Source organism: Geospiza fortis, unplaced genomic scaffold (assembly GCF_000277835.1).
Source record: "Geospiza fortis unplaced genomic scaffold, GeoFor_1.0 scaffold112, whole genome shotgun sequence".
NCBI classification, from domain to species: Eukaryota; Metazoa; Chordata; class Aves; order Passeriformes; family Thraupidae; genus Geospiza; species Geospiza fortis.
Window position 1 is genome coordinate 24,910,540 of NW_005054298.1, and position 24,347 is coordinate 24,934,886.

Genomic DNA, 24,347 nt, shown 5'->3' on the forward strand with positions numbered 1-24,347 from the left:
CAAATTTTAAACTGGTCCATCTCAAACAGGCATATGTGTATATAATGATGTTCTTTTGACCCCTCTGCCCACTTTGCAGCCACAAGGAAATACAGGTACCCAAGGAACAAGTCACTCAGGGACAGCTCTGCCTCATTTCCTCCCCACTCAGTCCTCCCAGAGAGCTTTCCCCTTTTCTATGCTCTCTTCCTTCTTCATGTCTATATTTATTTGTTATGCAAAAAATATCACGGCAGGAATGGAGCCAGATATTTTAGGTCCAGTACATCATCTAATGTTTTCCACGGTTTCTACCATGCTGAAAGGCAGAATTCTGCCATGATGCTGTGTGGACACTGGAGATGACGTTTGGCTGTGAATGCTACATCTCCCACAGCTTCAGAGGTGTTCCAGGCAAGTGTGTGGGCTGGGATCTATAAATACTGATCCATACTTCAGTTTATAGGGAGGGAAGGTAGAAAACACACAACTACAATTTGTTCAGAGAATTTATTAATATTAAATCCTCAGGAGGTACCTCTGCTTACTTCACAAACATCTGTTTGTTGGAAATACCATTCTGATAAACAATTTTCTCAGCCTCAGCACTGTAGCAGGACAGACATTACAGGCAAAGATGATCATCTGGTCCTTTTTGGTCTTTGTGCAGGGTTGTTCTCCCCAGTACAAAGGTGTAGGACCACAGTTCCTTTCCCACAGCTGCACCAATACATAGACATCTGCAACACATGAAGCACTTGGGCATCAGCAATCGTAATCAAACCCCTAAATTGAAACTTCAAGGAAGGGTACTCCCCAGGGACCCCCAGTCCTCTGGGTAAGATGCATTTTGAACTCTAGTGATGCTAGATGGAGAACTTCCAGTGTATCTCAGCATTAAACATGTTTGTCCTGGAAATAGCTTCAACTGCATATTTCGAATAAAGTCTGTTTGCTCTGGAAAGAGCTAATGGTCAACTACCTGTAGGTATTTTTCCCATGTCATCATCTGGAATCCTGTTGACCAGTAACATATGGAGCTGCCTGATGTAATGTATGGCCAAGAATGGAGAATCCCAAGTTTCTGCCTGTTTCTGGTGGCTATCCAGGGCGTATGGAGAACAAGCTCCTAATGAAAAGTGAATTCTGATGTTTGTATCTGTATCCAAACTGTTGCAGTGTATACAATGACTTGTATTTTAAGAGCCTGGCTACTCTGTCTCAGTACCCTGGAAAAGACTTCGGAATATTAAATAGAGAACAATCCCACTATCAGCAAATACTCCTCTAAGAGATAAATACAGTAAAAGAGTCATACTTGTCTTTCTTAGCCAATATTGATATAATCTCAATTCCATAGGTTATTGCATTTGAAGAACTATTCTGGAACTATTCAGAGAACATACATGTGATGGGGTAAATGAGTAGAATATTATTTATCTTTAAAAGGTCAGGCTGTGTACCAGTACATATTGCTAAAAAGTGTATTTCATTGTATGACCAGCTGGTTGGATGTCTTACTATGATACAGCAGCATCATGGTACTGTACATTTTGAAGACAGTGCTAAATTCAGATCCTGGCTCCAGCTGGAGGGCTCAGGATGCCATGACTTGCTGTTTGGGGCACTTGCTGAAGAGGAAAGCAAAATTCAGGGCTGGATCCAGACGGAGAGCCCCAGAGTCCCTATTTTCCTGCTGCCAGAAGCACTAGTTTTGGCTTACTTACTTGACTAGGAATGGATGGGACTGGCTTGGTTTTCTTCCAGACGAGTTTTACTTTGCCTCATTATAAACTTCACCATGCACTGTCCTCTCCCCTGCCTTATCTCTCCCTCTCCTTCAAGGGCAAAGCTGGAATGTAAGAAGGGTGCTTTTGCTGGGAGCTGTTCTGAGCTGAGAGGACATGCAAAAGTGACCCTTTATCCTGCTTGGTGTTTCAAACAGCTTCCGCCTGCGGGGAGGGGATGTATTGAGAATGTGTGAGAGAAAACACTGAAAAGGGAAAAAAGGCACAAAAAGGGAGGAGAAAAAAAGTACAGCAAGGAAGCTACAGACAAACTTCAAGTTGTGGATTATTTCTCACCCAGGCTCTAATTAGGAAGCCTCTTATGGGACTGTGAAGCTGTCAGGCTGCCAAATGTCAGCGTGTTTATCGGAGATCAGGCGAGTCTCCTGTCTGCAGCAGCGAGTTTGGTGCCACGATCCTCCTGGGTCCTTGCGGCGTGTGTGACTCACTCGGCACTGGCACCTCCGGGGGCTGCGAGGCGCAGTGGAGGGCTCCTTCTTCTCCTTTAAAAACCTCAAAATAAACCCTTTCCTGGGATTTGGCCTCTTCACACTGGTTCTCCGTGGAGAGGGTTAACCATGGAGTGCAGAGCAGCTTCAGCGTATGTGACTCAGATTGCCGGGGAAATCCCCAGTTTATCTGATGGAGCCTGTTAGTCTGCTAATTGAATAAGCTCCTATTAAAAGTGCAATGTTTTTTAATGACTGCTAACAACGGGGGCCAGATTCTGATCTGATCTTTTCGCTTGGGATGGTTTTTGCTGCTGGTCGTGCCCAGGCCCTGATTGCAGCCTGGCCCCCAGCCCCAGCGGCCCAGCGGAGCTGCAGCCGGGCACTGAGGCTCCAGGGCAGCCTTTCGGGGTGCGGTGAGCTACCGGCCGGTGTTTTATTTGGGATCTCTAGGAAGAGGCAGAATGCTGCAGTGCAGCCAGCAGAGGAAAGCATTTGTTGGGAGGCTACCAAGGATTTCATGTAACATAATTGCTGCAAATATTTTTTAGTGATTCGAGCCGTGCTATGAGTAATTAACTTTCCCGGTGTTGAAATCAGGTTGATTTGTTGATTCTGCACATAAGATGTTGTCTGTGTCTGCCTAGGAAAAATGCTGTGTATAGCTCTGCATAGGCACATTCATACCCTAATTTTAATTAGAATTATGTGTGTAATATCTGTACCTCCTTTTTCTCAACAGGAATTGACTTTGAGAAGGTATTTGCCTAACAGGAAAATTTTTTAAAATGTGATTAGCATTTAAAGTTAACTTAGTTGGGTTCCAGGGTACTTCCGAAGGAGACCATAACACCTCTGATTTCAGCTAGGCTCAGGGTGGGGTTGAACTCTTTTGCATGACCCTGTGACCACATTTGCCTCCCTTTTCGTACCTAGAATTCCCACTGGGTTACCCAACCCTACTTGACATCAGAACCATGTAAAATTTTCTAATAAGACTTTTTTTTGCTTCTTCTTGCAAGCCAGGAATGAGATCTGACCACCTTCACCCCCACACATCTCCACACCTACTCATCTCCTTTGTGTCCTTTTTGCTTTTCTCCTAGGAAAGTTTCTATTAAAATGCAGGAGCTTCTTTTAGGAGGTCCCACACATTCACACTGGCACTGAGCTGCTGCTTTAGAAGTTTCATAGCAACCCGTAAGTTGTGGTTTTTTCCACACAATAACAATAACGAAGTGTCAAAAATCTCAAGCTGCTGTTATCAGAGGCAGAGTCTAAACTCCATTTCTCAGCCTGTTTTCTATTCCCCACTCCCGAGTTGTCAGATGCTGTGACATGGCTCCATCACACCACGACTAGCAGTCCCAACAAACAGAAAATGATTTCCAACTGGCAAACACGCTGTTTACTTTCCAGAAAAATTGCACTTTCCCATCTGACAGCTGATCAAGGGATCTCCTGCTGCTGTCAGCATGAAGAAGTGTTTAAACACAGGGATGGAAGTTTAAACATTTTCTCATTATCACAGAATAAAAAAAATTAAAAAATAATAAAAAATAAAGGCATTGAGTCTCTCCGACCACCTGCTGTGCCAGTAATGAAGCGATGTCACATGACCAGCCGGCGAGGACTTTTATCTCTGCCCCAATATCATTACTGAAGTGACACCTGTCACATGACCCGCATCAGAGCTTTCATCTGGGCTCCCCAAATGCAGTTGTGGCTTGTGAGGGGGATTTTCCTGGCATTTCCCTCCCCCCCACACACTTTAAAGAGCATTGCCCACTTGCACCATTGCAGACAGGGGTTTGCTAGTTTTAAAGCTCTTGGATCTTTTCTTGGACATATATAATTTGGCCAACAAACTTGCTCCAGGCTGAAACAAAACAGAATCCTTGTCTGGGAAAGAAGTTATTTCATTTACTTCCAGACGTTTTTAAAGCAAATATTTAAGTCTGATGTTAAATTCTCTTAACATAAAGGAGGATGTTAAAAGATTTCTCAAAAACCACAGATTTGGTTTTGGATTTTTATTAGGTGGTGAGAAGGAACAGTTTGATGACCCTTAAGCACAATGATCTCCATTTACATGCACTTTATAAACTCTCACCTGTTTTACCAAAGCATCTTGTCCCTGCCAAAAGAAAATATTTTTGGGGGAAAAAAATGAAAAAAAAAAAAAAAAAGTAAAGGTCAGTCCTGCACCTCTCTCCTAATGTCTGGGACTTCTTGTGAGGTGTTCAACGGCAAACATTTGGATTTGAGATGGGCCCGCATAAATGACAGCAGTACTGAGCACTTACTTGCCAGAACCCATTCAGTTATCTCAAAACAACATCAGACATTCAAATGTGACAGGGGATGATCACACCACAGGAACTAGATGTGAGCAGGCTGGAGATAAGAGAATATGAACTTTATGGATTTTTCCACCTCCTCCTTTCCTACTCCCCACTCATCCACGATTAAGTCTGGTACTTTTCTCCCTGCATAATCTGATTCAGCTCACTAAAACAATGAAAAACTAACTCAGGAAAAGAGTTCATGGTCTTCCATCTGTTTAGTGAATTAAATCAGTTCTTCAAGGGCTTACAAAGGTGACAGAGAGAAAAAGAGAAAGACTGTAAAGCTTGAAGCAGGGAGGGAAATGGGGGAAGCAGAAGTGCCTTTTTGGGTGGCACTAACTGGGTGCATGGATTCAGACATGTTTCTTGTTACCTACTCTTTCTGACACTTATATTTTCCCCTAAGGCTGTTGCCCCTGAGATTGTGCAGGCCAGGGGATGGAAAATCTACCGAGACAGTACTCCTGATGTAAATAGTATTCCCATTAGTTGAGGAGAGGAGTGGTTTGGAGTCAGTTTCTCTCTGATCTGGCATATTTTAGGCATTGGGCCTACAATGTTGAGTTAATGAACAGAAGACTGCTGGGTTGCAGCATATCCAGGGTCATCCTGGCTTTCTGCCCCTCTAGATACAGAATTATAAGGTATCATTCGACTCTTTGGCAATTTAGCATATGGCTAAATTTAGCAATGGCATGGCCATTATGTGGTGGCAGCTATGTAAAACAGCAAAGCCATTCTGTCCCACTGCTCCAGGGCAGAAGAAATTTACAATTGATGCTCTGGATAGACCATGAGGAAAAGTGACTCAGTTCTCATCATTAGATCCCTCACTGCCCATGCATAACAAATCCTTTCATTTAACATATCTTGAACATTTAGTTGCTCTCAATTAGGAGCAGACATTCAGCCACAACCACCCCAGTACAGGCCTTGGAGATCCTGCTTCTTCACTGCTCTTAGTCCAGACATCTCCAAGAATGCAAAAGCAATGCAAAACAACCTCCATCCCAACTTGGGCATCATGTACAGCTGCTCTGTTCAGTATTGCAAAGGGAGGTCAGCTCATTGAGAGTGGCTGATGTTTGGGAGATCCAAGTCCATGCAATCTAGAGGTAGAAAGACTTTTGGGACATAGCTTGCCTTTTCATCAAGGCAGAGAATTTTAAGGAACATAACCTAAGGAAAATCTTGTCCTCTTAACTGAGCAGTGCCTGCAGATAGTCTATGTTCCCCTTAAGGTAGCTAATCTACACATTCCTGAAATTATGTCTGTAGCAAGGGCAAAGGGGAACATGAACTGTTGTGCTGCTTCCTGCCCAGATCTGCAGTGTGTGTTAGGTAAATGATGGACTGCAGTGGGGCTGGAAATGCAGCTCTCTTAGCTGAAAGCTCCTTTCAGCTTTCCACCTTTCAGCTGTTTCTATGGCTGCCACCCATGGCTCCTTGACTGGTTTTGTTCCAGTGCCTCAAAGCTCTGCATAATTCTTGCTCAGAGTTCTCCCAGCCATGCCAGTGACACTACTCAGAGGGATAAAAATATTCAAGAAGGTTTGTATGTCTGCACCTCAGTAATTTATCTCTGTCTTCCTTTTCTTCCCAGATGTACTGTGAGGTTACACCAAGGCTACTGGTTTCTATGTCCCAGAGCTAAGAAAAAGTATCCGAGATAATTGAAACCAAGCAGATTAGTACTTGAATACAGTAAATCACTTGCTTTCCCAATTCTTCCAGGAAGAATTCTATGAGAAATTTCACAGTAACTGCAGTGGGACAGAGGTCTCTGATTTCTCCATGTATCCCCATCAGTACTCACCTCAGATTAGCTTTCCTTCTTATGCTCTGTCAGCAGCCTTGAGATTAAGGAGATTAAAACACTGTGGAAACTTATTAATGAGCCAGGACTCTCTGCAACAGCTGGACCAAAAATGAACTGCATTTGGCTGCATCTTAATTCTCTGCCATCTCCCCTCTGCTCATCAACACCTGCACACATTTGGGATGCTGTATAAGACCCCTGAATTCACCTCTAAGCAACCAGTCTGCAATGCATATGTCTAATGCTCTGCTGGTGTGGAACCAGTATGCTGGTAATCCTGTTAGTAATGGCAGAAGCTCCCTCTAGGAAATTATCACAAATAGTCTTAAACAATTCCTTTTGTTGACAACTCTATCCAAGAAACCATCTTCCCTGGAGACTTCACTCAACTTTTGACTAATCCCCTCCTTCCCTCAGGAGCTCTTTTGTTGAAGGAGATTGTAGGCATACCCCAGGAATGACAGGTCTCTGTAAGCCTTGGATGAGCCTTTACATTCTTTCAATTGTCAGTCCCCATCTGTCCTGTTTGTACATCGATCTTCTGGTCCAGGAGCTCTCTATTAAGTGACACATGGCTGAGTATATTCTGCAAGTCCACTGTCCAGACTGTGCTGTTACCTCTTCGTTGCCAAGTCAATCCTTCTGACTTTGCTTTCTGAAAAACAAAAGGCAGGACATCTGCACAATTTAAGTCCCTTCTACTGAAAGGTGACTTTTGAAAAACACACACCCCACCCCTCAAACTGTGTCATTGTTTTATAATCTTAAAGACTTTTCTTCATTTTGTCAATATAAGGAGTTATTTCAAAGGTCCTTGGTGTAAGAGAGGGTACAATCTGCACCTATTGCAGAGGAACTCTATCAGGGGAAAAATCCATGGCCTAAGTCCTGAATCAAAAGGAAAAATAAATCCCAATTACAAATATTCTGCAGGACTAGTGCCTTCAGTTATTCTGCTTGTCAAAAGTTGGTTAAAAACAGGCTTTTCTCTTCCTGTAGATTCAACTGCACTTAGCTGGTACAGTTTCACATGCATGTAGGAGGTGCAGCATTAGATATCTGAATATTTATTTTGAGGCAGAATGAGAACAGTAGCAGATTCCAATGACCCATATGTTCCTCCTCAGCAGGTAGAGGGAAAGTGGTGGGTGGAATAGGGCAGAAAATGGGTGGAGTGTTGGCATGGAGTGTATATCACCCTGGGATAGACAACTGACAGTATCTCATCTTTTCCCGAAACCAGAAGGAGAACAAGGAGGAGTCTGTGATGATGTTTTGCCCCTTGTTGTGTTGCTCAGGGCCCATGGATTCAAGATGGAGCTTAGTATGTTTAGTTTTTTGGTTTTGTCTATTTTTGTAACTTAAGTCAGCTTGGCAAAGGAAGGAAGGCTGGCCAGTTTCATTATGTTCCCAGGAAATTCCATTCTCTCATGTGCCAACGTGAGGCTGTTGTGCTTCAGATGCCTATCTGCCTCTCATTGAAAAAGTATACAGAAGCCCCTGCTTTCCATTGGTAGCCTATTGAAATGGCAGAAAAAATTACTGTAACCTTGCCTGCATGTCTGAATCCAGATGCCTTTTTAAAAAAGATAATTAATAATATGAACACCATCACATATAGAATGTTCTCCTGCAATGAACTGCAGAAGAAAACTTGAGTTGAATTTAAGCTTGTCTAGCATGCTTTGTAAGCAGCTGAAAAAAGGGACACAATCATTTTGAGGACAAGTTAATATATAACAAAAAATATTAAGAGTTTCTTCTACTGTTGCAAGCTTTCACTATTTTAAATGACATATTTGTGAAATGCTCCCTAAATCACTTAAAATGGGCCAAATCCAAGTTCACAGAACATTGACGCATGAGTGCCCTCCCCAAGTGAGTTGCCCCAGAAGCCTTAGTGGAACTGACAGCCAGCTTTTCTGGCAGGATTAGTTCCTCTCTGATCACAGAGAGGGAAAAGCCATCCTGTCTGCACTCAGCTGAGCAGGTGAGCAGGGAAGGCATTCAAGCTGCTTCCAAAACCCAATCTGGTCACAGCGCTGGCAATTTCAGGTCTCTCTTCAAAGGATTCCAGGCTGGCCCCTCTGCCTGCTGTTGTCTACATGATGTGGGCAGAAGGGGTAGAGAGGCTGTGAGACCAGGCACTAAGTGCTGGGACCTGATCCTATAGCAGGTACAGCCATCTACATGCATTTGAAAGCACAGATGGGTAGCTGAGGTGTGTCCTGCTATCCTAAGGCTGCCTCTTAGCTTGGCAGACAATAACACAGTCAAACTAATTTGGCCTCAAAATCAGTTTCCAGGTCTGCCCTGCAAGCACAGACCCAGCAGTGGCACTGACAGGACACGTGCTGCTAACAAATGCACAAAGTAAACAAAGAGACAGGATATAATAAAAGGATATTTTCTGGTAATTTCTTTTAATAACAGTGATTTTAACTGACCTTTTGGTCTTCTGTAACAAAAAGATGAAAAATATTGATGCTGAAGCATAATTTTGAAACCTGACATTCAAATAGTGATTAATTAAAACCAAAGATATTACAAGATAAGGAGATTTTGCCTAGCTCTGCTCAGGTTCCAATGTGTGTGAAATCAAAACAAGGTATGAAATGTGAACTCAGTAGGCAAGGACAAAGGAGAACAAAGCAATTTGGTCAGTTTAAGCAATGGGGAAATGAAGCAATACTTTGACTGGGGAGGCATTGGAGGAAAGGGCACTGGTCTGAGACTTGGCAATATGACAAAACAAATCCAAACATCCCATGATACCACTGAATATTGTTCATTGGGGGCCATTGGCTTCCTGATCTCTTCTCTCTGAATATGAGATTTCCCACTTTGTTCTCACCCTGGATGAGATCATCCAGCCCTGAGTATCAAATCTGTTTTCCCACCTTCAATACACGAAGGAATTCATGTCCTAAGGGTGATGGCAACAGCTTTGACAATGGCAACTACATGCTTACCCAACAATTATTCAGTCATCCATGGTTTCTACCAAAACTTGCTCAAACCTCCTGAGACACGGCCTTTCCCGTAAGAAGCAAACAGGTCACAGATTTCAGGTTGCAGTCTCACCCCTGGAACTGTGAGCACTGATTGTCCTGTGGAAAAATCAGGTTAAAGAAAGCTGCAAAAAGGTTCTTTTCCTTCCTTGTGCTACTTTCTTAATGCTCTCCTGTGACATTAGCTGCAATATAAACGAATTCAAGATCCCATTTCTTACAGCTGCATTCCTTCTGATTGTTTTTGGAAAATGATTTCTTTAATCTAGACACTCTTCTCTAGAAATCTCATCTACAGTTTCTTTTCTTTTTTCTTTTTCTTTTTCTTGGAGCAACCAGCAAAATACTATTTGGTAGAACAGTGGTAGGAAGGCAACCCATTAATCAAAAGGATTCAAATGGATCTGCACACTGCCAAGCTCTCTCCTTCCCACCCAGCAGAGGGGAAAAAAAGAAAAAGAAAAAAGAGATAGAGCGAAGGCACAGAGCTTCTCTCCTTCAGCAATCTCACAAATGCAAAACCTTCCACTCCAGTGACTCCTCATTAACTTACCAAATCTGACAGTCTAATTATCGTAGCTGCTTCACACTTAGAATAAATAAATACTAAAGTGGGTGTTTAAAGAAATTGAGCAGTGAAATTCAGTCATCTAGACAGTCAATAGAGAGTTTATTTTAAATTTTTATATTCTTATGTATTTATATCATTTTAGGAAAGATAATGAGATAGTTGTCTTTCAGGCTAATTGAGTTCCTATGCTCATGGTTGCTTGCTGTCACAATCTCAAACTTAGCTTTAACTTTTGTGCCTTAGAAATCTGATCACTACCTCCCTATTTACTCTTTTCTGCTGATAACTGGGTGAAGTCACAAGTGCACCTGAGGATGGGAAATGACTATGTGAGACTTCCAGTCTGGATGTCTTTTCACAGCAAACAAGACAACTAAATCTTTTCAGATTTGCATTTAAGAGTGTTAAAGGGAAAATGGAAGTTAAAGAAACCTCAGCTATAACTTGCAATTAGACAAAACACAGAAAAACATCTGCTAACCTCTGATGCAATAGTGTCTGCCTCCACGAACGGTATTAACAGCACTCCCCCCAAGAGTGGTTTGTCTCCCTGAACAATAAGACCTTTATAGAGATTCTCTGGCCTGAGATCAATGGGAGTCAGAGCATTTGATCCATGTCTGTAGGACTTTGTTTCCACAAGTCATGTGGGCCAAACTTTGCGCCAGTTGCTTTTGCAAGAGCAGGAGGTGGGGACTGAGCAAAGGAAATTTTCCCTTTTCCCATCTTCCCCTTTGCTCCATGCTCCTAAGCAGTGCCCAGCACAATGCCTGCCCCAGGACAGCATGCAGGGAAAAGCTTCAACAGGGCAACATGTCCAGGGCCCTGTGCGCTTGGCAAGCATCTGCTGTGATGTTGCAACAGCTCTTTCCTAGGGTGGTGGCTTAATGACACAATACAAAATTTTCATGTCCTGTCAGTATGAAGACAAGCACATCTTCCGCTGTGGGGATCACACCAGGTGAAGGGGGGCGGTTTCCTGAGTTAAGTGAAGATTTGTTTTATCACCTTACAGATAAGAATGCTTCTGGCTTAGGAGAGGCAGCTGATTTCCTGCTCATCACCAGCTTTGGTTTATTCCTGTGTTAAGACACATTATAAACCAGACTCATACACCTGGCAGGAACTTTCTAGGTGTCTGTATCTGACTTACAGTGAAGGATATCTGTTTGCTGTGTACAGAGGTCACAAAGCAGAGTGGTAAAAAAATCAAGTGACTGTATGAACCTTTTAGCTATGTAGGAGAACTGAGGGAAACGAGCCAACCCAAACAAGGGATGATGAAAGCCAGCTCTTCTTTATATGTCCCCCATGATAACATTTACCAGCGCTGGCTAATCCCAACAGTAATGGGATTTTTAGTAGGCAATGGCTTGCAGCCTTAACCTCCTCATTGCCCACACTTACTGACTTGCTCTGTCTTACTTTAGATGCAACAGACATTAAAATGATTGTCAACATCAAGCCTCCCTCCTCCTCCTCCTCCTTGTCTCTGAAAGGCTGAATAGTGGGCTGCTTCAGGAGAAATGGTGCAGTATCTTCATCACCTGGTGCACAGATTTTGTGTTGCTGGGGGAGATAACAATTAGAGACCAACTGTACCCAAAAGAGCAAGTACTTCCTAGTCAAAGCCGAGATCCCATCCATGCAACACACAATCCTGATGGAGCATGTACTGGAATTTACTGACTGCTGTGCTGAGGGTACGGCCTGGGTTGAATGTCTCCTACACTGAGAGAAAGGTCTCTCCTGAGACTGGGCATTGGTCTGGTGGGGAAAGGATCTGAGCTGCCAGCTCAGGCCTCCCTGCCCCCTGTGCCTGTGAGGTTTGGCTAGAGCTCTTCTTGCAGTGTATTTTCTTGGGAGTGCATTGTTGATAACCCCAAATCCCACTGCTTACCTTCCCTTCTTGCAAGCCTGCTCTAAAGCATTGGAGGGAAAAAGAGAGGGAAAATAAACCAAATCTATAACTAAGAATAATAAGCTGCAATTGTTACTGTGTCTGACCTGTCTGACAACAGAGTGAGATACCTCCTCAGAAGGCCCTTTTGCACTTCAGGACTGACACTGAGTTGAGAGCACAGCTCATGCTTTCTTGATTCAAGGGTCTCTTCTTCCAGGAGGGATTAATTGGACAGAAAACATTCTGCTTTAGCAGGTGGCAAAGGGTTAGAACAAAGTTTTATCAGAGCTGCTGCAGTGCAGGGCTGCACTGCACAAAGATAATTGTCTCAGGATTTGCTCTGGCCAGAAAAAGGACAGCAAATGCTCCGGTTTTACAGAAGTCATCACTGCCACCCCTTAGGCTACTAGCCTAAAGGAAAGGAAGCTGAAGAAACCTCTGCACCTCTCTCTGTTTTTATATGCAGAGGTGCTGGTGGCACATGTAGAATTAAGGCCACCAAGATGAGCGAGGTTTGAACCCAGGTCTCAGGAATCCCATCCTAGAGCTACAGGCACAGGAATGAGCAGCTGTAGGAGAGGCCCATCCATGGGCCAGCCCCACTTACAGGACAGAGAACCTTCTTCCTCCCTTCGAGCACGGGCTACTCTTTTTTCCCAGCACTTTGTGCTCAGATGGGCATAGCAACAGCAACCTGTTTCACTCTGTAGGAGCTGCTCTCAAGGAAGCAAAGAGCCCTGTGCTCCCTTTCCCACTTCCCAGGGGCAGCAGCCAGCCTCTAACCATTAACATTCCCCCTAGGAATCAGAAACATGCTATTTGGCGGGGTACTTAACTTCGAAACAGTGATTTCTCCAATTATTTTTTCCCAGGAACTGACCTTTGAAAAACATCCTCTAGCTTCCAGCTTGTCAAAACAACTTATAAAAAGGACAGCTATGGATACAATTATTTCATAAAAACAGAGAATAATTTGTTATGAGAACCTTCTATTTTTTCAAATGTTGTTTCCCTCTTACTCTCTTACACACCTTGGGATTAACCCCCTCTTCTTTCACCTTTCATCTCCAGATCACATTGTGCCCTTATGCTCCAACTTTCCCTTTCAGAGGATGGCAACTAATAGCCAGCATCCTCCAGAACAAAGTGGGAACAGAATATATTTAAAATCTGCACTGTTATCATAGCAACAAGAATTTTAAAATGATACAGTTAAATTCCAAAAGAGTGTTATGCCAAAGTGACACAAGAGAGCAAATGTCTTAAACAATTATGGCAATAGGAATGGCTACATGGGGAATTATTCAGAATAGACTAAATTTTACCGGCTTAATGAGTCACTCATGAATATGGTCTTGCATGATCGTACTGTACTTGTTTCAGCCCTGTGCACTTTGATTCTGTTCTCAGCCCATTGGTTGCTATGATAACACCATACAGTTTCCTGTCCACATGACACTTCTTGCTGCAATATTGGGATAATAAATACGGGATGGTGCCTAAACCCAGGTGAAAGGAATCTGTCCCCTCACTGGCAGCATATCGGGGAGACTGATACATTATGCCAATCTGTTTTCTCATTCCTTCTATTTCTCCTCACTCTCTCCCTTTCTCTCACACTGTCTGTCTCTGTACCTGTTTTTTTCCTCTCTCTCTCTCTCTCCCTCTCTCTCTCTCTCAGCACTGACACTTTCATCTTCTCCCTTGGGGATTGGAGATGTCACTGCGGGAAGTGCTTGTCCGCCTCTCTGGCAGCAGCAGAGCCCTGTGGCTTTGACAAACCTCATTTAATTGGGAGGAAGCCAGGAGGGTTTGAAAGAACTGAAACATCCACGAAACTCCTTTTATCAGGCATAATTTAAACTCTGCATGGAAAAAACCCTATATGTATAAAGAAAAGTCAACTTCCCTCCTGCTGTGCGTGCTCCCCTCCTCCCCCCCCGGCACAGGCAGGCTCCTGCGAGATTCCATCTTTTCATTTTTCTAAAAGTGTCAAAGTAGATTTGTGCTCTGTGGCTGGGTGAACAGAAAAGGAATGCAGATGTCTCTCACTCAAGCACATACACACACAGAGCACCTTCTGAAGGGCAGCAGTTTGGGGGATTGGGAGAGATGCTAGCTGGCTGCTTCTCCACTTGGGATGTGTCGCAGGAGCCAGAAATTTGGTTTTCCGATAGCTTGACAACACAGTCCATGAAGGCTTTTTCTTAATTGCCCCTATCTTAAAAAATACCACCAAACTAACTAGGGTACAGGGTGCCCAGGAGGCAACAGGGAGTGCAAGGTCCCTTTGGCCTGCAGCCCGATAGGAGGGAGCTTTCCCTAGTGAGGAGCAGAACTGCAGATTGGGAGACCCTGTATTTTTTGTCAGCTCAGGCCAGGAGAGGCACAACTGCGTGTGCAGCTGTGTGCTTTAGAGAAGGGAGCAAGGTAAAACTGAGGGAGAACTGGTGTGACAGGGTACAAGGAACAGCTGTCTCAACATCAAAAGGGAGTGGGAGGAGCAGTCCAAGGGAATTGGGGCTAGCACACCATGCTGAGCAGATGGGAATTCAGGACATCAGGAGGGACCAGTGGGTGAGTTACACTGAGCACACAGTGTGAGCTGGGGAAATGTCCAGGCCCTTGGGGTTACAGAATGGGGCAGAGATGACCTGTCAAAGCATATACATCACTGCTTTGCAGAGGGCCATGGTAGCAGCCCATCAAGGTCCCCTTCTAGTATTAACACAATGGTCAAGTAGAAGAAAACAGAAAAGCAAGTTGTCAAATTTGCCACAGGATGTAAACTTTGCATCTTATAGTAGTGGGGAGGGAGTGCAGGCAGAAAAGAGAGACATCCAGGTGAATGGCAGAGACTTTCAAAATAGAGAGGAAACTTGCAGTAAATAGCATGTGCAGCAGCTCTTTCTTGATGAGATGAAATTGAGAGTTAACTTACCAGCAGGAACCTGGTAGAGCTGAGGAGGCAGAGGGCTGAAGAAGCTATGAAGAAGCGCATCTTGTGCAGAGATTCGGCCTCGAGGGAAGGCTGTGAGCATCCTGGAGGCCAAATTCTCTGCTGCTGGCACCCTGCTCATCCTAGGGAAACAGCAGGAAAAATAGCACAGGAGATGAGGATGAGCCAGAAAGCTGGAACCAGAACATGACCCAGCCCATCTCAGCTTGAGGCAGAGATAGTGGAGGGACACAGGGGAGCTGCATAAACCCACCCCAGCTACACAGCTTTGCAGGACATTTGCTTTTCCATCTGAGTTTGACTATGTTGGGGTATATGCATCCAGGATTTCAGCTCAAACTCATGTTTACAGACAAATTTTGAAAATGAATTTCTGGATTTAAAAAGAAGATTGTAAGTGAAAGGAGAAATGATGCTGAGGATACTATATTTCACATGTTGTAACTGTAATATCAGAGTTTGGTGGTATCAGTTTACAGTGACAATCCAAATGTAAAAAATAATGTGACTGGCCCAATGAGAAGACTAGAGGTCAAACATAATAAACCTAAAGAAAATACCATTTCCTCTTCTCCTACCCCAGTACCAGTAGTGCAGCTGGTTGTAAATTGTGTTGGGGATTCACAGAGAAGAATCTGTTTCTCAGGATGAGTGCTTAAAATAAATGTAATACACATATGCTCCATGCCCAGCAAATACCAATGCCAAGTGGCTGCTCCCTAGAGGAGCACACAGCTGGGGACAAGGAAGTAGAAGAGCAAAAACAAACCAACAAGGAAACAAATAAAAATAGTCATTTAGTTTTATAGCTTTTACTTTGTTTGTTTGTTCTGATCACATTTCAGCTTCAGAGCATGGCCTGTTGTGCTTCCTCCCTTGGCCCCCAGCGGTGCTTCCCCTCCAAGTGACATCAGGGGCTGGGATCTCCCTGCTCCTGCATTCCCCTTCACTATACAGGATATTCAACGTGCTGACATTTTTGTTTTGAGGAGATAAAATGTAAAATATAAAAGAAGAGGAAAAAACACTAAGGCGGAGGGAGAGAAAGAGACCCTGAGGAACAAATTTGTAGAAGGTATCTGGCCTCACTGTGGTAGATAATTGCTGAATTTTCACCTCCAGAAAAACAGCTCACGTCCCCTTCCTTGGGGACCAGGGATGGGACAGGGAGCCAAAGCATCCTGTCTGAGGCCTCTTGCTAGAGCTGCATGACAGGCTGCCCTTGCCATGGCAGGGTCTTGCTGGAGACCTTCTGCCCCGTGGTCTCTGCTGCTGCAGGCTCCCACTCTGGGCAGCAACACAGTTCTGTGCCTCCCACCATGGCTCAGGCTTCCTGGTGGTGGGCAAGCTCTGTGGAGAGCTCCCTTTTGATTTCTTAATTGTCCATGGAGAGTCATGGCTGAGTGGTCTGTATGAAGCAGCTCTTTCCTTCTCCCAAGCTGAGCATTCCAAGGCAGTTCTTTGGCCATGGCAGCACCAGGACTCTAAGGCAGAGCTGGAGCTGGCCCATATTCAGCCCAGAGCTCTGCCATGGAGGCGCTAGGCCAGCCCCTTGGTTTGACCTGAAATGGGGTCTGTCAAAGGATTATGGCCAAAAAGCAGAAGTGCAGTATAGCACAGTCACAAGGAATATACTTATTTCTTTGTTCAGGCTGAGAGAGGATTTGTTCTGTTCCAGGACCTGCATTATAAGGGTTTGGGACATATTGAGCTTTCTGTGTTTCTCAAGCTGTGCGTGACAATGGCTGGCATTTCAGTAACCTGTGCCTTGCTGAAAACGTTAGCATGTCTGTTCAGCCATTTAGAACAGCATCTGGGAAATCCTGCTCTGAAGAGCAGCACACTTCCCTCCTAGCAGTGCTGGATCCCAAGCAATCAGCTGAACAGATAATAAACAGCAATGAAAAATTCGGTTATGTCCTCAAAGGATATTTGATTACTGGCATCTTCATGTACACAATCTTGAGGACAAATCCTGTCTTGTCTTTTCCTACATATCTATAAAACCTGCTGTGTGCCTCAAAATCAGTTTAGGGGGATTTGATTTGAATGACTCCTCAGCTAGGTTAGGGCACTTTGATTATAAATTTCTTTCACTGATACATATATACATTCTCTGTGTGTCTGTGTGTGTCTGTATGTGCCTGAAAAAACACTCCCTTCCCTTAGCACACTAGGGAATGATTCACCAGTGCTGGTGTGTCTGGTCAAGCTGTGTGTGTAACCATGTCCTTTGTCTCATAGCTTTGGCCACTAAGAATGTGATTTTTCCCCTCCTAGCTAATCACAAGATTATTTCATTGTCTCATGAAAATGCTGTCCTAGCATGTCTTCCTTACTGCTGTTGAGCAACATTCCTACAGTGTGTTTTCAAAAATGATAACTGGGACAGTGTGAAGTCTGCCCTCAGTCTGGGCAAAAGGGCCTGGGAAAGTATGACCTTCTCAATCGAACTGTGCTGCACAGAAAGCTGCACACCAAGTCACTGAATCACTGCTTATCTCAGAATAATCACTACTCCTCTGAGAATAATAAACCCACTATGTGTCTACCTTTGCTGCGATCTCTCAAAATGAGTTGCTTAACTGATGTTAGATCTGCTTGTTACTACAGAGCCACCCTGCTCTTCCTGAGCTTGCCAAAAGAGCTCATTTCAAGTTAAATGATTGCACAAAGAAACAAATAAACCCAGAGGCAATTTTGACATGGCTGTTATAGGTAGCTTACCTGTCACAGATGACTCGGAGTCTCTGAGGTCTTCTGGAAGCAACCCGTTCTAGAAAGTGTAATATGCATTCGCAAGATTAAATGAAAATCAAGCCAAAACCCATTCTCTGAGTCCCTAAAAAAATATGCTCAGAATTTCAAAGGGCCCTATAGAATCTATCATCTTATTATTTATAAATATACATTATTCCTATAGGACGTGAGTACCTGCATTGATCTTAATAAGGCTGTTCCAGTTCTGTAACCCTTTCATATATCTGTGAGTACAGGCCTTGGACCTCCCCCTGTTACAGTGTGAGTCTTAGCTTTGACATCAATAAAAGCAGTATCAGTCCCTAAAGCCTTCACACAAAGGAAGCAAAAAGAAGTTTGCAGGCCTGAATCCCCAGTCAATTGTCTTGACTTTCCAAGGGGCTGCTGAGCTTCACATATTGCCTCCATGGGTACATGGGGCTTTTCTACATGGATGCAGCAGTAACACTGGGGATGGAGACAAAGCACTTTGATCCCACTCTCTTCTTGCCCACAGCTCTCAGTGAGTTTGTTGTTTGTCCAGTTAACCATGTTCATGGAGGCTTTGTACTCACTGATTATTGTGATCTCTATCAGACTGGAACTTAGCAGAGTTTGCAGTTTTGTGGAGTCTGTGTTCTTGATATTTTTCAAGGACATATTTCTAAACATTGTGGTGAATATAGAGGAATACATTCCTCAAATGCTTTATTGTAAAGCATTAATTTTCTCAGGCTTAGATACGAATGAATGGCTTAAGCCTGGAAAATTTCCCTGTGGAGTTGATGAACAGTAAGATTTTTTTGCAATCAGAAAGGCTGCAATTTCTACCCACCTACATTTTGCTGAGCACTGTTTCTGACAGCGGAGAATGAACAGTGGCACTCTAGTCATGGGGAGGAGAGCAGGAAGGGTGGTGTCCACCTCTCTTCCAGCTCAGCCTGGACAAGCATTCCCCACAGCAGGAAGACCACCAGGAGGCAAGCACCACTGGTCTGCTGCCAGCAGACTCAGAGCTCAGCTGGGGTTAATGCTGCACCCTTCCAGAGCATCTGCCCTCCCTGCCTGCCTGAAAGCAGCAGGCGCTTCATTCAGGGCCAGGAGCTGCCTGCTGCAGTCCAGGTGGGAGTCCCCTCTGCTTTTGCCTGCACGGCCATTTCCAGAGTGCCAGACCCTGCGTCTGACTTGATGCACAGACAACTTGAAAAAGTGCAAATGACTGAACTTCCAGCCCTTGACCTTTCCAGCAGCAGTCTTGCACCATTAAACCAGGCAAGCAGGTTGTTAAACCTCTCACAGGGTAAGTAACAGTTCAGAATTGAATTGTTCTCCTACACCCAAATACTAAGGTAATTTCTAGAGTAGTAAATGGGAATATAACTTAGGATGAGATTCATGGCTGTTTACATGTCAGAGCACTGGAATATCACCAATATATACAAGTTATATATTAGCATCTTGAATACTCCCTTCCTAAATAAGTCACCAAGACTGGCAGAACACTCCTCTTGGATCACTAGTAACATTTTCACTGATCACCTTTCCTTTTTTTTTTTTGCCCCTTGACTATAACAAAATTATAGAAATAAATTACTGATGTAAAATTTCCAGATAGAATAGAAGAAAAACAATTTTAAAAATGGTTTGGAAAGGCAAAAAATTTTTCTGTATGAGGTAGAAATTTTTGCCTCTTCACAGAGCTGGCCAGAAACTTTCAGATGTGGTAACTTTCTGTCACAAAAATTTGATTTGTGAGACGAAAACATTTTATGCCAATACATCAATTTCATTAAATATTAGTAAAAATGCCAAGATTATTTAAGTAGTGTACTGAAATATTTTAGCATTAATATTCTTTAATGAGTTTAAGGCAGAATTTTAAAAAAGCATTTTGAGTTGGTAACAGCAGGGCAAAATGTTTTAATGATATCTTAGTGAAATGTCACTTTGTTTTTGCAGAGTGTATTTTCAGGATTAACATTCCAAAAAGGAAATAGGATTTTCTTTATATTAGAAATAGAAATATAAGCTTGCTTTCTGGGAACTGGGAGGAATTCCTGAATTATAAAGTTTGCTGTCTTGAGCAAGCCTCTTGACTTAAATTTATCTTTTATGTAACCTGTACATTAATAATTATCTGCAAGGGGTAGTGTAAGAGCCAGTGAGCCAACTACTGTCCCTGTCCAAACACATCTCTCAGTGAAGAATTCAGCTTGAGTGAGGACTGCCAAATTTGCCACTTTGAGTATACAGAGCTTTGATTATAAATGGAAGATATGGGTAAGAAAACAGTGTGTCTCTGCTCAAGGATTTAATGCAGTTAACTAATGCACTTTAAATCAGTTCAGATTAATCTCCTGACTGACCCCATATAGACAAATCCTTAGAGATTGCCGGGGGGGGGCCCCATTGTGTTGAGCAGGGTAAAAACAGAGCAGTAAATATTTTCCCTACTGTAAGATTAAGAGCAATCTAAAATTGTAAAACACTGTAAACAGCTACTCCATAAAGGTAAGAGATAAAGAATATTTAGATCATTCAAAAAAGTGGATGAACTACTGATTTAATCATCTCACAATGATGATGTAGACATAAAATGATGGGATTGTGTAGGGCTGATTGGCTTTTTTAACAGTACAAGTAGATCTGAAAGGTAGCACGGTAGGTTTGTTATTTTCTATCCCTATGCAAGGTAGAGTGTGCTAATGAGGAAATACCTTCCTATTTGAAAACCCAGGTGGAAGTGGCTAATGAACTGATAATGAGGCAAGCAAGCCAGAGGACAAAAGTTAAACTTTCCTAATTGATGAAGAGAGAGAAAAAGGATGCCAAGTACTGCTGGATGAAGGCAGTGGGGTTGCAGGCTCACAGAGAAAATTTCTCTCATTAGTGAAATCTCTGTGGCTTCAGGACAGGAGCAGAGCTCTGTCTGTGTGGCAGGCTGGAAACTGCAGGCTGTGCCCATTGCCACACAGATGGGAAGTTTCCCTCCACCCTGGCTAGCATACATTGCACATTAGTTACAGTGCTGCTCTTCCCTTTGAGATCAAAGCCACATGCAGTTTATTATGACAATAAAAATTTTATCGTTTTAGAATTCAGTTTTCAACCATCCCATGTGTTAAATGAAACATCAACATAAAAAGTGAGATTACAAAAAAACCCCAAAGCACTCGGAATGCAGACTTCATCTGCATTTTCACAAATGTCATGGGAAGTTTGCATTTCAGGGCGTGCTGCTTGTTGCCTCCATCTGCTGGTGATATTTTGGAAACGCAACAGATACTGAAAACATACCTGGGAGCACAAGTTGACTCTGCAAAGCTTCTAAATCTCACTCAGCATACCAAAGCCGGCAGATACGTGAAAAACTAGGCTTTATTTGAAAGTCTTTGCTGCATCTGAAAAGGCCTTGTGTAAAACCTGCATCTCCTCTGTGAGGTGATATTACCTGGCACAGGCAAGTTCATCATTCAGCCTGTGCAATAAATCAAGGAGTAAAGCTCACTCTCAGTTCATCATGTTATAGATAGATATGCACTGCACTCTTTGGAATCCAAATTTCAGAAAAAGGAAATAAAAACTAACTTGGTACATTGGGCGCTCCAGCATTCCCAGTTTGGCAAAAGCACTAGCTTAATGTCATGGGCTGTGATTCCTAATCCTTTCCTGCCCTTGACCCCTGCTGTCTAGATTCAAACGTGTAACCATTAATGGGGCTGGATCAAAACACTGGCCTTCTGGTGTCACCAATGGTGTTTAGAGGGGATTTAAACTCACTGCTTTTCAGCGCAGTGAAATGAACACAGCAGTAGATTAATGCAAGGATTTGAGCTCACTCAGCATGAGAGCTTTCAAAAATAGTGTTAACAGAGCTGCAACTGCCTCTTTCAGGGGAAGCAAAATGAGGGAACAGAACAAATGAACAAACACAGGGCAAAGCCTTGTCACTATGGGTAGGGCTGGTAAGCCCGGGGAGCCAGGGAGACAGCCAGCAACTGTGCTGAGATGCAGGGCAGGAGCTCTCCCAGTCCTTCATGTTCTCCAGGGAATGGCTCTCCAACCTGCTTGCAGGCCCTATGACTGCACCTAATTCCCTACCCCAAGCATCTCTCCTGCAGAGAGAAGGTGACATCACAAGCTGTAGGGCTGGCCACAAACAGGTTACTCACCCATCCTTCCCATTCACCTGGAGTCAGGTGGAGACAAACTGTAGGGAATGGGCATGAGGCTGTTCTTGAACGTTGTGCAAGACACCAGGGCACAGGATAGTCAAAAACACCTTTGCACATTTCATCTCTTGCCAGCTGCCCCTAGAGGATGTAGAGGAGCTGCTTTTCCTCCAGCTGCCCTGTGTGTGCCTGACTCACAGACCCCACAGCCCATGCTGTATCCTTTCCAGACTGCAGGAGGATGTGCTCAAGCCCACAGCAGTGACAGGAAAACATCTAAAGGTTTCCAGCTTTCATTTCAAAGATTCCTACTAACCCACCTGGCCCAGGAACCCTTCCAGTAACAGTCTCTGTCTGGGGCTGAGCCTACACTGCTGAATCCAGTGGGAGTTTTGCCATCAACTTCAATGAGAATAGGATCACACCTCAGTGCTTTGTTTTGCCCGTGTTCATTCCTTGCCGCGGGCAGGAACCTGTTTGTTTGTTTGCTGCCTGTGCTCAGTGTGAACATCAATAGCACTAGCTAAAAGAATTCAAACCATCAGATTTGGGGAAGAGCTCCAAAGTTTGTTTGCTTATCTGAACCAACCCAGGCACCCAGATTTGCACAAATGGTCTGGGAAAAACCTCAGGAGAGAAGGTTTTCTCAGGCTGACTCCACAGATTGTATTTGGGCTGAGCATGTCCTGGGGGGGAACAGCATTTGTGCTTCAGGGAAGAGCAGGGAAGTGCCCAGAAGCATATAAATGGCATTTAGCTTTAAACAAAGAGACTAATGGTCTTTTTACCAGCAGTCTCAACAAAAAGTGAATTGATTTAGTTCATGAGTAGGGCAAATAGTCCAACTTTGGACTAGCCTTCTGTCCAGACTGGCTTGTGTAATCCAGGTGAGCCAAGTGCCTGGCTCCCGTATGTGGCTGGAACAGCTCGCAGCCCCTTAGGCTCTCAAGAGGGGAAAGGGATATTGCCTTTCCAGCTAACACAGCTATTGCCCCAAACACTGACATAGCATCTTCCATCTGTTTGCCAGCTCCATGGGACGCTCCAACAGAAGTGTCCTCTGAGTCCTGCATTTCTGCCTGGTCCAGCCACAAAGGCACCAGCATCCCAGTATCACAGCACAGCACAGGTCAGTTCTGCCCCTCTGGAGTCCTCTAGGGAAACTTTCTATCAAGTCTGAAAGCAAGTCAGGCTTGAAAACTGCTTATGATGTCTCAACTTCACTAGGGTTATCACCCTGCTGTCCAGGTGTCTGTCCTCTCCTTCCCAGCCCTGCCACTGGCACCCTCCAGAGCAGCAGAGGACAGCACTGCTGCCCAGACAAAACAGAGCTGAGGGAATCACTACTCAGAGCAGTTCTAGGCACTCACATTCTTTGTTGTCTGTGCAAGTTTCTTTGCTAACATAGCCTTAATGCTTGCATTTCTAGGTTGTGCCTCTACATAGCACCTAACCATCATCACTCAGAGTTTGTATGTTTGAGGCTTTGTATCAGCAGATGACTGGCATAAAAAAACTTCTTAGTGATTAGTTCCTCCCACATATGAGCATTTCTCTATCTCCCAGAATACTCATCTCAACTTGTAGACTATCCAGCCAGGCCTTCTACAACTTAGAGAAGAAATTGCTTCCTCCAGCTGTCTGCTCTGTGCTTGCTTGCTATCCAAATTAAACTGCTGTGGACAGCGACACATTCCCATTTCACGCTGGTTTGATTAATGTGTCTCAGCTAATTGTGTGAAAGATTCCAGTCCTTTCGACTTCGAGACCGGGTTATTGTTCAGCCTATCTCGGCTACCATGTGAAAATGGGGGCTGTTTAGTGTTCATGCACCAGAATCAAAGGAGGGGCATCTTGGACTGGGTCACAGAGCAACACCCACTTCTTTGAAAAGATGTTACTATGCTCTACTAAACCTGTAAACCTCTTGCTCAAAGCACGTCTTCTCCCTCCTCCTCTCCCCCCTGTTCCTTTTTTCCCTGTCCAGATAGACAGGCTCCCCCCACCACTCTCCTATGGTATAAGTGAGAGAGAATGGCTAGATGGTGGATGGCTGAATTTCACATTCTAGGGTTTTTAATATTTCACTTTAATATTTCTCTTACAGAATGATCCTGCTGAGAGGCTGAGAATCAGTGCTCATCATTTTCCCCTCACTGACACTTGAATATATTTTCCCAGGAGAAAACATTAAACAAAAAGAGAAAGAGAGAAAGGGAGAGAGAGAGAGGGAGAGGGAGAGTGACTGAGCTAGCTTTTCAAAGCATACTTCTCAACCTGCCCACATCAAAATAAGAGACAACTGGCCCTTTGAAGTTCAGGACACAGACTTCTCTACCAGCTCATGTGGAAATAAAAGAATCCAGCTTTGTAAATCACACAGATTTCTCACCTTGCCGACATCAAAATCAGGGACAGTGACCTTTAAAGCTGAGGTTTAAAGGTCCCCAAACCAATCTCCATAAAAATAAGGAAAGTTCAGATAAACTGTATCTCCAGGTGCCTGTCAGCTTTTCCAGTCTAAACCAGGAGACATTGGTCCTTTGCTCCACTTCACTGAGGAGTGGAGACTAAATACACTGCGAGACTTTGAGCAATGAAATCTTCCAT

The 24,347-nt window shown here is 43.8% G+C and overlaps 1 protein-coding gene across 1 annotated transcript in view; it reads right to left on the bottom strand.

The window, feature by feature from the left end:
• Positions 1–9,382: 9,382 nt before the first annotated feature.
• CDK15 (cyclin dependent kinase 15) overlaps positions 9,383–24,347 on the bottom strand; it is a 34,271-nt gene continuing 19,306 nt past the window's right edge. The window contains exons 11-13 of the mRNA XM_031058661.1: positions 17,554–17,602; positions 14,809–14,948; positions 9,383–9,492 (exon numbers count right to left, since the gene is read on the bottom strand). Of these exons, the coding sequence (XP_030914521.1) occupies positions 9,383–9,492; positions 14,809–14,948; positions 17,554–17,602 (299 nt within the window). The remainder of the gene's footprint in view (positions 9,493–14,808; positions 14,949–17,553; positions 17,603–24,347) is intronic.